This window comes from Nannochloropsis gaditana (assembly GCF_000240725.1).
Source record: "Nannochloropsis gaditana CCMP526 unplaced genomic scaffold scaffold761, whole genome shotgun sequence".
Taxonomy (NCBI): domain Eukaryota; class Eustigmatophyceae; order Eustigmatales; family Monodopsidaceae; genus Microchloropsis; species Microchloropsis gaditana.
In genome coordinates, this window is record NW_005803192.1 from 1 (window position 1) to 13,739 (window position 13,739).

The following is a 13,739-nucleotide window of genomic DNA, read 5'->3' on the forward strand; positions in this document are numbered from 1 at the left end:
GGGGGGGGGCGCGCGAACGGAGAGGTGTCAGAGGACGAGGGCGAGGACATGGAGTTGGAGGAAGAAGAAGAAGCGCTGCCCCTCCCCCCGCCCCCACGACCGCCAGTCCCGCCTCCGCGCCCGGCGGCGGGGGAAGAAAGAGGGCCGGGGCAGGAAGGGGAGGAGGATATGGACCTGGACGAGGGCGAGATCAAGGTGGTGTCCTCCTACAAGCCGCGCGTGGCGGCCGGGGGCGGAGCGGCGAGACCGGAGGTGATGCTGGACCCGGTAACCGGCAAGGAAGTCCCGATCGCGGACGTGGGCGAGCACATGCGCATCCAGTTCTTAGACCCTCGGTGGCGAGACGAGCAGCGGCGGGCTCTGGAGAAGAGGAAGGAGTCGGCGCTAGCAGAGGGGGGGGACATCGCGGCCAACGTGCGGAGCTTCGCCAAGAAGAGGACGGACATCTTCGGGACCTCGGAGGAGGAGGAACGGCAGATCCTCGCGGACCAGGAACGTTTCCGAGCCAGACAGGAGGAGAATCAGCGCATGATCTGGCAAGGTGGCACGGGGGGGCAGGGGACGTTAGGGCCGGGCAGGGCGCCGGGGCCGTCTCCAGTGGCCTCCTCAGAGCCACGCCCGGGCTTCCCCCAGCAAACCAACTCCTTCGCACAGCCTCCAGCCCCGGCGCCTTCCCAAGCTCGAGGACCCGTCCCCCCGGTATCTTCCTCTCTGCTCAAGAACACCTTGGCGGGCGGGGCCGGAGCAAGCAGCTTCCCTGCCCCGCCACGCGGGCCTCCTGGGGGCCCGCCGCCAGGCCCCCCTCGTGGTCTGCCTCAACCGCCACCACCACCCTTGGCACAGGCGCAGCAACAGCAACAGCAACAGCAACAGCAACACCAAGCGCAGCAGCCACAGCAGCCGCCGCCGCCGGCAAGGCCGCCTGTTCCCATCATACCGACCCTGGGCGCCTCGAATTTGGTCGTCGGAGAGGCGGAGAAAGAGAAGGTCTCGGAGGAGGAGCAAAAGCCTACTTTGCTTTCCGAGTCCGCGTATGCCTCTGCGAATACAGGGGCTGGTTCCATCAGCATACAGGCGCCTCAGGACGAGAGCGCCGCGACCTGGAACTTGAAGGGACAGCTTGTGAAGCTGGAGATCGGGAGTGTGATGTCTACGGTCAGGGAAGTGAAGGAGCAGCTCTCGCCCCTCCTAGGAGGGATGCCGCCGAACAAAATGCAGTTGCGAAATGCGGAGCAGGGGGTGTTTCTGAAGGATGCACAGACTCTTGCCTCCTACAATCTGGGCGCAGCGGGCTCGTCTACCGTCTTGGAGCTCGTGACTCGCTCCAGGGGGGGCCGGAAGTAAGCTGGGAAATGGTCAGGGTCTGCTTGAGGCAAACGCGAGCGCAAGTGCCTGGCTTGACATTGCTTCTGTGGGCGGGTCATATTTGTACGAGTCCTGGGATTCCTACGCGCGTCGCGTGCATCCGATAGGTGTAGATTTATCAACGGAGGTATTGGCGATTGGGCTGAAACTTACCTGTTCAAATCGCAGGTTGCAAGTAGAAAGACAGGATAAGTCAATCTTCCAAAGAAAAGGTGTTGCGAAATGAGCTTTCTATGTGTTCATTGTTTTTGCGCGCCTGTACTTTCTCCTTCAATATCCACTTACAACCCTTCTGCCTGCGCCCACAATATGTCCACTGTTCTTCACATATAGTCTTCAAAAGGAGACGGCGGCACTAGCTCTTCTTTAGTTTCCGCTCCCCCCGCGACATCCCCCTCTTCCTCCAGTTTGGCCTTCTCAAGCCGTGGCGGCGTCTTGAGCCGGGAGTCGTGATGGAGCTGGCGTGGGGACAGGTGATCGTGTGAGTGGGCCACCACGGAAGGGGGGCTGTCGTGAGACTGAGAATGCACGCCTGACGTCTGAGACGTGTGGGCGTCGACATCCGCTGGCGCTGTCAAATCGATGGGTCCCGCCCCTATGGCTTCATCTTTTCCTACCCGGGAAGCACCGCCCCCAAGGGTATCTTCCGTTGCATGACGCTGATCCGTCAAGTGGGAGATTTTGGAGGTAACGTCCGCCGCCGCCATTTCCTCCGCTTCACAAACTGCACGCACCGGATGGGTAGTGGTCGGCGGGCTCGAGGTTGGGAAAATGACAGGGAGAGGCGGCGAGAGAGAACGAAGAGTGGAGGCAGGGGCAAGGGAGACTGCAGAAGTGGATGGAGGAGGGTCGTGGGATGTAGAAGAGGGAACGCTAGAGCTGGTAGAAGAGATGATCAAGGAAACAGAGGCAGGTTGAGCGGCAGGAATGGATGGGGGAGGTTCGTAAGAAGGCAAAGCGGGAGGGGCAGGAGCTACAGGAGGCGGCGCGGATACTGGAGAATGCGGCTCCTCCACGGTGACTCCAGGCCCATCCTCAGCATTTTCCTGCTCTCCAAGCTCCTGCGTGTCAAGCGCAAGCGCAGCTAGAGGTTCAGAAGGGTCGTGGGACAATGCATCGGAGTCTGGCCCTTCCTCGGCCAGTGTGTCTCCCGAGCTCGACTCTGACGCCTGGATAGGGGCCGCGGGATTCTCAGCACCGCTCCCTTCTCCCTCTGTTTCATTGTCTTGCGTCGCTGTCGGCACGGTCGCTTGCCCTTTGGCCACTTTGTTCTCTGTCGTAGAGCCCATTTCTGAGGCGCCCCGGCCGCTCGTCTCCAGCTCGAAAAGAGGATCTTTAGGCTCCCCCACTCCCGCCGAGGACAAGGACGTGCTCAGCGAGCCGTTCAATTGTCCCTCCGACCGCCTCTCCTCCTCCACTAAAGCAGCTTCCAGCACGCTTTGCAACTTGTTCGGGTCCTGGCCCTCGCGCTTGCTGGATATGCGCTCGATCTTCAAGTGTTCCACCTCATCCTCGGAAGGACCCAGCTTGGGACGGGGGCGCGATGCAGGCCCGCGACTAGGAACTCGGATCTCAACGCGTGGGAGTGCCGCCACAGGCGGTTTAGACTGGGCTGGAAGGGCTACGGGCGGGGTTGTCGGGGCGCCCGATGCTTCCTCCCCGAGCGCCACCGACGTGGTTGCCGCCAGTCGCGTGGGCAGGCCCGAGGGGGTGGGGACCACGGGCGGGGGGGCGACAGGAGACTGTGCGTGCGGCGCCGCGGCTTTTCGCTGGCGCTGCTGCTCGTGGACGGGTGGGATGTCGAGGGGTTCCCCGGGGGGAAGGAAATCGTGCGAAGGGTTCCTGTCCACGGGTTCAAGGAAATGGATGACGATGGGCCGGAGCCCCCTCGAGACCTGAAAGGCGACGCCATCGAAGCCCCCGAACTTGGAGACGGGCTCGCCGCCCACCTTGGAGAGCGTGTCCCCCACCATGACCCGGCTTTTCTGCCCCCCGGGCCCCGCCTCCTTCACGCGCGTCACCACGATCGACTCCTCGGGCACCACCGTCCGCGTGATGCTCAGGCCCAGGTCCCGCTGGGTGAAAATGACGCTGTGCTCCTTCAGCCGATCGAAAAAGCCCAAAAAAACTTGCACTGGCACCATGGCACCCACGTGCGGCACGCTCAGCAGCTTCCCCAGCGCCGTCTCAAGGAGGAGCCGGCGTTCTTCCACGAAGGCAGTGTCGTTGTGGTCGACGAGCAGCTTCAGCTGTCGGCCCGGGAGTTCGGGCAGGCTTGAGCGCAAGTGGTGGCCTTTGAAAGCCGCGTGAACCTGCTCGAAGAGGCAGACAAACTCTCGATAGCGTCTGTGCACTAAGGTGCGAGCCCCGTCCGACCCGCGCGTCACCGTCAACTCGTACCAGGTCACCGATTTCTCCTTGCTGCTGTAGGCGTTGGCTGCCCCCAGGATAGCTATGTTGAAGCGCTCTTCGTCCTCATCCGCCAGCCCTTGCAGGGTCGCCTTCAGCGGCCGGCCGTTGACCACGCACGTATATCGAAAGGAGAACAGACCCGCTTTCTCGATGATGACCATTCCCCGACACTGGTCTTGCCCCACGGTAAAATTTATGTGGTGCGCTTCGGCGGAGAAAAAGGGTGAGCTGCCCATGGAACCGGGCACTTCCTCCATGCCCACTGCAACGGAGCGTACGCCAGTTACTGTATCATGCCATAAGTCGATCACGTGCTTGGCACCTGCAGGACTCAGCCACACCCAAGACCGGTGCACTTCGCCTTGCAGAACATTAGTTCTCAGCATCCTCCTTTTGATCACTTGACGAGGATCACTGTGGGAGCTTGGAAGACGTGAAACCCATAAAATAAATTGCGTGTATATTCTTAGGGGAGCCTATCTTTGGTCATCTGCTGTAGGTTCTCGAGGGACATGATTAACCCTCCACGATATTAAAACGTAACCAGAAAATTCAAGATCATTCCCCTCTCAGTGTTTTTATGCATACCCTTCGGCCAAAAATGTTGTTTTCTCGAACATTTTGCACGGCAGAGATCCTGCTCCTTACCTCACTTCGCCAGTCTTGTTCGGACTTGAGGTGCTATGCGCCGCTGTCTCTGCCCTCCCTCAACCCTCTCAGCTGTAGGGTTCTGGCAATCTTTCCTCCCGGCTCCTAATGATAGAGAAGATGTGATACGGGAAGGGGCGCGGTAAGCATGTCCGTAGTCCAGTCCTGGGAGGGAGGCAGGCAGGGTAGAAGGGAGACAGCCCGGCCGTCGCCCAGGTTGAGAGGCTTTCGCCGACCCCGAGGCTGGTCGCTCGCCCGCGGTCTCACAGCGCAATACTTTCACAATCCTCCACACAGTACCACGAGAATGGGGGGCTCCACTGTCACTCGGAGCCGGCGAACTGCGGCAGCACGGAGGACCGGACTTTCGTCGAGCTTGCCTCCTTGCACACCTTTCAAGAACGCATTGACCATCAGAAGCCCGGCCGCTGCAACAGCCGAAGACTGTCCAAGCCAACATGCACCCAAAGCTGCAGTCAAAAATCCTAGCTGCGTCAAATTGGATTTCGAAAAATCCTCCGTATCGCACTCCTCTACCGCGGTGGCCGCTGCCGTTGCACTTGATGTTTGTAAACCGGAATGTTCGGGCTCCGATAGGCGGGCTTTGGTTTTGCCTGCAGGTCTTCCAACTTCTCCGGCCGCATCCTCGAGACTTCCTGCTAAAAAACAAACCGAGGGCACCAAAGTTGATGAAAGCTCATTCGTTTTGAAACTCGAGACTCAGGACGTGGAGGAAGCGCGGCGCGCCGTCCGCTACGCCAGGTTACACCAACGACCGTTGCTCCTGCGGGGTCTCTTCCGGGAGACCGTGAAGAGCTTCACGCCCGATCAGCTCCAGTGCCTCCCAGAGGATGTCAAGGTGTGCGCGGATGACAAGACAGGAATCGGGTTTCAGCCTTTGCGTGACTGGGGGGTTCCCCACAAGCGCGTTCGCAAACCTACCGCGGCGGCTGTGAGAGTGGCGACGGCTAAGAAGGGAGGCAGCCGGGGCAGCGACTCGAGCCAGAGCGGTAGCAGCAATCACAACGGAACAATTGAGGCGGAAGACAGTACCGGAAGCATGCCTAGCAACTGGGGTCGTATTGCCAGCATTATGAGCGAGAAACCGCTGCAGACTCGGCTGTGGGCCCGCTTCATGCAGAAGGATTTGTTTGCTTTCCGCACCAAAACCGGACACAGCGCTCTCGCGGACTTCGCTGCTTCGATACATCAAGGTTGTAAGCCCATGTCGAGCAACATGATAGTCACAGGAAATGCAGCGCCTTCTGCCGCTGGGCGGTGCTTCGAGATGAAGTCCGATGCGCACCAAGACGAGTACCACAACTTCATGGTGGTCGCCTCGGGTGCGAAAATCTGGGCCTTGGCCGCCCTGACAGAGGAACAAGTGGCAAAGGGTCGCAAGACGAAGGGAAGGTTGAGCAGCTCGTTTCGCCTGGACGCGGTGGACCGGACGAAGAACCGGACACCCGAGGAGCACGAGGTGGCCGGCCTGTTCGAGACCGTCTGGATGGGCCCCGGCGACGTCCTCTTCAACCCAGCCTGGGTCTGGCACCAGGTCAACAGCGAACCGCAGACGCTGGCGTACAGTGTCATGTACCCCGTAGGGGGGGGTGGCAAGGACGCCCGTGTTGGAAACGAGGGACGCTGACAGCTTCTGTTTCCTGGTAGGAGAGCGATGAGATGAAGAGCTCGACACGTGGTTCAACAGGGAGTCAATGTTAGAGAAAGAAGACCAAAGGCCCTCATAAACAAATCAAAGTAGAATTTACCGAGGAAGTGCCGTGTGAGGAATTACAAACCGTTGCCCGCCAAGTGCACGAAAGCAATAGCGTTACGTCAGCTTAAAGCACTTCTCTTTCATCCAACTCTCTCTCTTTTCCTTAATTACCGATGCACGGGCAGTGGCGGCATTGTGCTGGGTGAAGGAGGCACGCTCAAGCTCAGGGGCCTCCTGGACTTGAGAGCTTCCAGAGCCGCGGACGTGTTCCCAGTGCGCAGCAGGATGAATACCAGGCAGCGCAGGGCGTCCGGACTGGTTGGGCAGGCGGCGAGACCCAATCCGACACATTTTTCGGCAGCCGCCAGGTTGTTCTGCAGCAGGTAGACGTTGGCAAGATTGAGGTGAAGGGCGCATCGGGCACGAGCAGCGAAATGCTCGGGCGGTAGGAAGGACTCCGCCGTTACCACAACCCTCTTGCTTTCGGCTTGGCACTGCTTCTGCAATGAGCTTACCCCTGCCTCCTCGGAGAGCGGAGTGCCACCCGGCAGCAGGTGCTTCAAGGCCTCGTCAGGCCGGCCCAGGACACACAGGGCCTCCGCCGCGTAGGTACGGGCGGCCACTCGATTGCCCTCGTCCTCCGCCCATCCCGCCCCCCGGGTGAGGAGGAGCTCTGCGTAATGCAGGGCCAAGACGGGCTCGTGCAGGCAAAGATAGACGTAGGAGAGCGTCAGAAGGACGACCTGCTCTACCTGAGCGTCGCCTTGCTCCTGCCAAGATCCCCTTTTCTTGTCTGCGCTTGCATATGCGGCACCCGTGCTGCCCCCCAGTGCCGAGGTCTCGTGCTGCTCACCGCCACCCACACTCCCGTTGCTTGTGTCCAGGCTTCCACCCTCCCCGCCTGTCTCCCCAGCCCCTGCCAATTTACTTCCGCCCAGCAGAGAGGTCATGGGCAGCCGCGACCGGCCGCCCCCCTGGGAGGCGACTGAGAGAAGGAAGAGCGCGTTTTGCAGGCATTTGACGGCATAAATAAGCGTACACCGGCCCCGTGCTTCCTCCCCGACGCTCCCATCTAAACCACCGCCTCTTGCTCCTCCCGCGCCGTCCCCGCCCTGAAACTCGCGGCAGTCGCCGCCCCTCCTCGTCGCTAGCACCAAGCGCCGGTGCGGGCCCCGACCCACCACCCGCCTGACCAAGCGGTCGCGCACCGGACCCTCGCGCCGGCCCTCCTCCTCCCGGTACGCGTGCACGCAACACTCGGCCATCCGCAGCCAGACGCGCGGGCGGTTGTAGAAGACCAAAGAGGCGTTCTCGAAGCACCGGAAAGCCTGTACGGAGCGGCCGAGGATGAGGAGTTGCAGGCCTGTGTTGTAGGCAATTTCGCAGAACGTATGCGGGAGGACGCGGCCATCCGTCTCCAGGGGCCGGCCGCCGGGCAAGAGGGGCATGCCGGGGGTCTCGCCTGCCGGGGAGCCGTTGGCGCTGGCCGGTCGATCTTGGCCTGAGGAGGCCACCGCCCTTTGAAAGTATTGCAGGGCCACTGAGTGCAGACCCATCTTCGAATGCAAGCAGCCCATGTCATTCAGGTAGGCAGCGCCCATCGCGCTGTCCTCCCCCCGGTGGCAGGAGGCCAAGAGCTTCAGCGCCTTCCGGTAGTTCTGCCGCAGGTACTCCAGGTTGGCCTTCAGGTACAAGCCCGCCACATTTGCAACTCCGGCGGGCGGCAGCGAGGCATCATATCCCCCCATCAGAGTGTTGCCTGCCGTGGTGGCCGTGGAAGCGGCTGTGGCCACCTCGTCATCCGAGTCTCCGCCCCCGAGCGCGCCCCCCTTACCCGACGCCGAAGGGTCTGCCGGGTTGGGCCGCAACTCCCGCTGAAATATCTCCAGGGCGCTTTTCAGCTCCTTTTTTGAGGACTTGATATCCCTCAGAAGCAGTCGCACCTTTGCCTTGTACAAGTGCAGGCGGAAGGTAAATTCAGCCGTCTCTAGGCCCTTGCCCGAGCCGACGAGGCTCTCCGCACTGCCGTTGCCGTTCTTGTCTTCCATCTCTGACGCGGCCAGAGCCGTGGAACTAAATGCGTGCGGTCGCTCCAGATACGCCAAAAGTGCAGCCGTGTTGTGGGAAAGGCGTTCACGATCTTTTACTGTGTGTATATTGCCCCGCGCGCTATGCAGGAGCACGTCGAGGAAGAGGAAGCAGACCTGCACCGCTAAAGGTTCTTCCAGGACTTCGATGCGGGCGAACAAGGCGTGCAATATATGCTGAGACGCTCCGTACTGCTTCTCGTGAAAATTCAGAGCTGCAAGATTGTAGAGCAGGACGGAGGTGTCCGTCTCGGTGTCGTCTGCTTCCTCGTCGCCGTCCTCGTCCTCCGCGTCGAGGCGAAGGGATTCTTTGGCCCTGAAAGCTCCTTGGACACTGCCAACCTTTTCAGACCGTGTCTTAAGAGAGTTTCTCAACGTCGTAATACGATCTTTTATAATCAGAGGGCGTTTGAAACCGCCCTTGGCATGTTCTGTCAACACCAAATTGCCTTGCAGGCGTGGGTCGTCCCCTCCCCCAGGCTGCATAGACAGCTGTTGAAGGCATTCCAACGCCTTTTCGTACTTCCCCACACCATAAAAAGCGCGTGCCTGACACGCGATGGAAGCTTTGCCACTACCGCTCATGGTATGAGTCGGTCTAGGAGTGCTGGCATCCAAGGTATAGAAGGATAAGAAGCGTCAGCGCAACGTTGGCGGCACGCCTCAGTGCATGATCATGCAGTCAATCTGCGCGAGAAATAGCATTGCAATAGTATGAGTAAGCCGAGGAATTAGTATTGGTAATGATGACGCATTGGTTGGGAATGGTTGGAGATATGCTGCATAAAGGCACCATCATCACCAAGTCGTGCGGAAGAACCCCGCCGGCGGACAGCACCGGCACGAGAAAGGCACGGGCTCTTCACGACACAGAGCCCAGAAAATACACGCGTGGTTCCCCGCGGATGGCTAGTGCGTCCTCTTCGCAATTTCCTCGTCTCAAATCGTAACGCGGGCGTCCCCGAGCAGCTTTGTGACCGCCTTTTCGGTGGTGTTTTGTGGGAGGCATCGATGCGGGCGGCGACGAGGGGCGTGTTCCCCTCAAGGAGCCTCCTCTTCGAGCGTAGAGACGTGGGGTTGTGTGACGTGCTGATATCGAATCGCACCACACTGGTAAAGTCCTCCCTTCTTCTTATTTTGTGCCTGTCCTATCTTTCTATGTCCTACCCTTCGCTGTCTACAGGGAAAATGATAGCTTTGCAGTAGCCTTCTATCGCGCCTTCCATCATGAAGAGGGGCCGCCTCGTAATAGTGGAAGACGAGGATAACACTCATCTGAGCTCGACGTCAGCTCATTCTTCTGCACGGCTGGTCAAGGTTGATGCCGAGACAGGACACGTGGAGATTTTTCCGGCTCGAAAATCATTGGCAACGCGGCATGTGGCTCCTGAGTCCGCACATGAAGATGCTTTCCATTCCGATCCCCCCGGTATCGGAGAGGTCCCTGCCACAGTGGAGGAGTCGAACGCCATTTTGTTTCCTGTTGTTGGAAAGCCGTCATTATGCTTTTCCATTATTCCAATGCTATTCCTCTTCGCCGTCCTCCTCTTTGCCTTCAGACTTTGCCGGGCACGGGAGCGATTGAGAAGGACTGGAAGTGGGGCGGGCCACACGTGTGTCTCCCGACAAATATTGGCCGCTGTCCTCACGCCCCTCACCTTCACCAATAAAATCGTAAAGTGGTGCCTGGAAGGCCATGCGGCGGGTCTCGATCGGGAGGGAGACGTCAGGGAGCAGGCCGAGCGCGCGCGGAGAGCCCTGGACAGGGCTCTGGCCCGAGACGAGGCCCTGGGAGCCCGCGACGCCTTGCGCAGGCTGTCGCAGCTCGCCGAGAGTCCGGACTTCCCGCTTTGGATGCGAGAGATCGCGGACCCACTGGAGGAGGAGGCTTGGGAGGTGGAGGAAAGAGAGGAGTACCAGGACGAGCTGGTTCGGGGGCTGACCGCGGCCATGGCGCGGTGCGAGGAGGCCCTAGGCGCGACCCGGCAGCGACTCAGCCACCAGGCTCATTCGTGCTCCCTAGGTCTTGGCGTGCAGAGGGGCATGAGCCCCACGTCCCTCGTTCTGTCCCTTCCGTCCGCTGCCGGCGACCAGGAGATGCGCTTGGTGGGGTCGCTTGAGAAAGTCGGAGAGTACTGTAGAGGAACGGGGGAGGCTGCGAGTCGACAGGCGCGTGCTCTTGTGGAAGAAGGTGAGAGCCTTCTGAAGCGCTGGTTCGAAGCGCAGGACAGCCCCATCTTGGGCGCCCTCTCTCAGGACGAGGTCTCTGCCCCGTTCCTAACCTTGGGGCCCGGCTCCGTGTCCTGGAAGCCCACACCCTTCCGAGACGTGGAGCTCATCAGGGATAGAGTGGGGGGGGAGGAGGTCAAGGAGATAGTCAAATCGGGAGACCAGGGGGAAAAGGGGGCGTCCGAGCGGGCTATTCTCTCGAGGAGGGAGGAAGCCGCGGGCGACCCCTCGGAGGAGACCGACACCAGGACGGCGACAGGAGGAAGGGCGGAGACGGAGGTCGTGTGGGCCCAGGAGGAGGCTGAGGAGGATAGACAGGGGGCCACACGAGACTCGAAAGTAAAGCAGAAGGGAGACGGTGGCGGCGTGGGAGGCGAAGAGGTTGGGAATGGCTCTCTGCTTAGCCATACCTTACTGACCGGCGTCCGGGAAGGGACAGAGCGAGGGATGGTTGTGATGGGCGGGGGTTCGGGTCTTTTGAGCGTACATCGCGAAGCTGTAGAAATGGACGGCCCAGTGTCCTTGCTCGGGGCCTTCAAGGAGGAGCTGCGCCGACACGCGGGGGCGGTGCGTATGGTGGAGTTGCAGCGAACATTGGAAGGCCGGGGGCACGAGAGGCGGCAACGTCGAGAAGAGAGCAGGCGCGCCGCGGAGGCAGAGCGGCTGCGGCGCCTCGAGGGGCTCCGCGAGAGAGGAAAGGACTTGATGGCGGTGCGGGCGTGCCGGGCAGCGGGGCGCCTGGAGGCTCAGGAGGCGCGCCGGGCGGGGGACCAGGCCCTGTTCACTTACTTGCTGCCCGTCAGCCTGGTCGCCTTCGGTCTTCTTGTCTGGGTGGCGTCGCTGGAAGAGGAAATGGAGGGCAGGCGCGGCCCCTCCCTCCTCCTAGGCGCTCTGTGGCGCGTGCCCATCCACGATCTCCTGTATGGAGACTGTCTGGGCCCATCGCCCACGCCCTCCTCGACCGTCTCCAGGGTGGTGCAGCACCACGTCAAGCGCTTCCCCGGCGCAGACCGGCCGACCCTCCCCCGGGCCTCCACCCTTGGACTGGAAACCCTCGCACGGTGGCTCGATCTGGCTCTTCCTTCAAGCATCAGCACGGGCGTGGTCGGAGCTTTAGAAGCGACTGGGTGCTATGCGAGGCGCACTCTGTGGCTGGCTACCAACGCAGGAATGCTTGTCTTGCTGCATTTCGTGGTCGGCAGCTTAGGTCTGGGTCCGCACCGTGCCAAAATGCACGTGGCTATTCTATTGTTCTGCTTAAAAAACGCCTTCGCCCGCGTCACTTGGCGCGGTCTCTCATCCGTTCGAAGTATTTTGGGGTTTCATTTCGTCCTCTTCGCTTTGACGGCTTGGAAGGGCTTCGGTCGTTCATTTGCCCATCGCCATTTCCTCTTTCGCCGCTTAATTCCACTCCTGGCTGTGATGGTTGGGTTGTTGGATGGAGCCATATACGTGGGCCCAGCAGCAGTATCTGGAAGTCTACAAGCATTAAGGGCCCTGTAAAGCTTCTGTAACCTGAGCGATTAAATCAAAAGTGTGAATAAGAAAGTAGGCCCGTGCAGGCATAAGAGTATGAGGATGTACACAAAACTTCACAAAGAGAGCAATTTCGACCATCTACAGTGTATATGTAACTTTATAGTCTAACGTAAGGTCAGTTGCATGCTTCTCTCTACGCTAGCGTTTAAGATTTTTTTGAAAACCACGATAGCTCGCACTGTGACTACGCATCCCAATGATTCGACTTTTCTTTGCTTTTTCTCAATATTTCTTTTCAATTCTGATTCCTTTTCAAGGTATAAAGGAAGAAAACCCTCGGCTTCCTATTAAAGCAAAGCCTCCTGCTCACCCTTGAAGACGCGGCCCATCCCCGATTTTCCAGAACGGATATCACTGTGTCCTTCAGGATGAAATCAATCCCTTGACTCAACATGCTATTTATATAAATATTCCAGGCTTTCGGTAGGCAATAAGACGTCGAATTATGGGTACCCGTGATGAAGTAAAGCACTCCTAGGCCCTGGTCGAAAAAGTCCTGTAGAAGAAATGAGCGACGCTCGCAAGAACAGCGAGGACGATCGTCGATGATCGAGCTCGCCCGCCGCTTCTGGGGTAATGTAGGAATACTGCCCCCCTAGCCAGGCTTACAGGCTCGTTGGAAAATAGATTCTTGGAGAAAAACGATAATCAGTCATCCATGCGAAGACTGCATGGGAGGTGCGCACTCCTGTCGCATCAAAGAGTACTTAAAATTCACTACCTGTATGCCACTTTCCTCACTCTTTCCGATAGGACATGCATCGAGGATTGGTCCCAGGGAACGTCTGAGGAGCAAGCCAAAAGCTGAAATCTGAGGACACTTCTCTGCCATGATGACAGGCAAGCGATTCGATCGCTCAGCCACGGATATCCTTCTCAATGGGGGGTTGCAGGAAAGAGGCTCCGAGGTGCGCATGCTCCCCTCATGGGAAGGCGCTTCCAAAGTCCGTTCAGATCCAGCCTTGCTTCCATTGAATATGGTGCGGATCGGCACAGAAGAGTATCAACTATTTGCCCCTAAGAGGGATGAAAGCAGATCTGTCACCCCCCGCCAAGCACCTTACCCAGTGAAGGAGCGACTGCCTCGCTGGTTACCACCTCGGTTGAAATGGCCTCTGGAAAATGCACTGGGCCGCTTCCTGGGCGAAAGACCGCGGCAGCCACCTTGGTTGTTGCAAGTGGATGTGTCATGGCCCAGCGGCCACCGCTGGAACAAGGGCGCGGCCTTAATGGTTCTATGCCCCCTCTTGGCCTGGTCCTCTGGCATGAGCCTGGCCACGGTGATGGCGGGGACGGGAACGGGCTTCCTGCACGGCATTTTCCTGCGCATCCGGACGGAAAAGTGTTTCGACTGGAATGTATGCAAAGGCGGGCTCATGGCCTCGAGTGCTGCACTGTACTTGGCGCTCGCCGTCTCAGGCACGCCGCCGGCCTTGCGGGGGTGGACCGCGAGGGCCTTACTCTGGAAGCCTTTGAGCGGCTGCTTGGGCCTGGCCGAATGGTTCCTGGTCATGTGGGTGTCCTTGCTGCTTCCGTTCTTCAAAGACCCGAAGGCCTCTTACTACTCGAGCGATACCGTGACCGTGGGCATGCTCCTCCTCACCCTTCTCTACGCTAGCAACTTCATGGTGCCACTGGGCCTCTGGGCGGGCACCTTGCTCAAGGTAACCCCCCCACCTCCCCCTCCCCCTCCGTCTTCCATCTCTGACGCGGCCAGAGCCGTGGAACTAAATGCGTGCGGT

At 59.7% G+C, this 13,739-nt stretch overlaps 4 protein-coding genes across 4 annotated transcripts; 2 read left to right on the top strand and 2 right to left on the bottom strand.

The window, feature by feature from the left end:
* Positions 1-48: 48 nt before the first annotated feature.
* SF3A1 (splicing factor 3A subunit 1) lies at positions 49-1,344 on the top strand (the record flags this gene model as incomplete). Its single annotated transcript, XM_005853733.1, has 1 exon — positions 49-1,344. The coding sequence occupies one exon, from the start codon at positions 49-51 to the stop codon at positions 1,342-1,344; it is 1,296 nt and encodes a 431-aa protein (XP_005853795.1).
* A 344-nt stretch (positions 1,345-1,688) lies between these two features.
* Positions 1,689-4,538, bottom strand: NGA_0026702 (px domain containing protein; the record flags this gene model as incomplete). Its single annotated transcript, XM_005853731.1, has 2 exons — positions 4,426-4,538; positions 1,689-4,163 (listed from the first exon to the last, which is right to left on the bottom strand). Exon 2 carries the CDS (start codon positions 4,161-4,163, stop codon positions 1,689-1,691), a length of 2,475 nt encoding a protein of 824 aa, XP_005853793.1. The 5' UTR covers positions 4,426-4,538.
* A 194-nt stretch (positions 4,539-4,732) lies between these two features.
* On the top strand, positions 4,733-6,073 carry NGA_0029302 (hypoxia-inducible factor alpha subunit; the record flags this gene model as incomplete). Its single annotated transcript, XM_005853732.1, has 1 exon — positions 4,733-6,073. The coding sequence occupies one exon, from the start codon at positions 4,733-4,735 to the stop codon at positions 6,071-6,073; it is 1,341 nt and encodes a 446-aa protein (XP_005853794.1).
* A 236-nt stretch (positions 6,074-6,309) lies between these two features.
* CNOT10 (CCR4-NOT transcription complex subunit 10) lies at positions 6,310-8,814 on the bottom strand (the record flags this gene model as incomplete). Its single annotated transcript, XM_005853730.1, has 1 exon — positions 6,310-8,814. The coding sequence occupies one exon, from the start codon at positions 8,812-8,814 to the stop codon at positions 6,310-6,312; it is 2,505 nt and encodes an 834-aa protein (XP_005853792.1).
* Between the last annotated feature and the right edge of the window lie 4,925 nt (positions 8,815-13,739).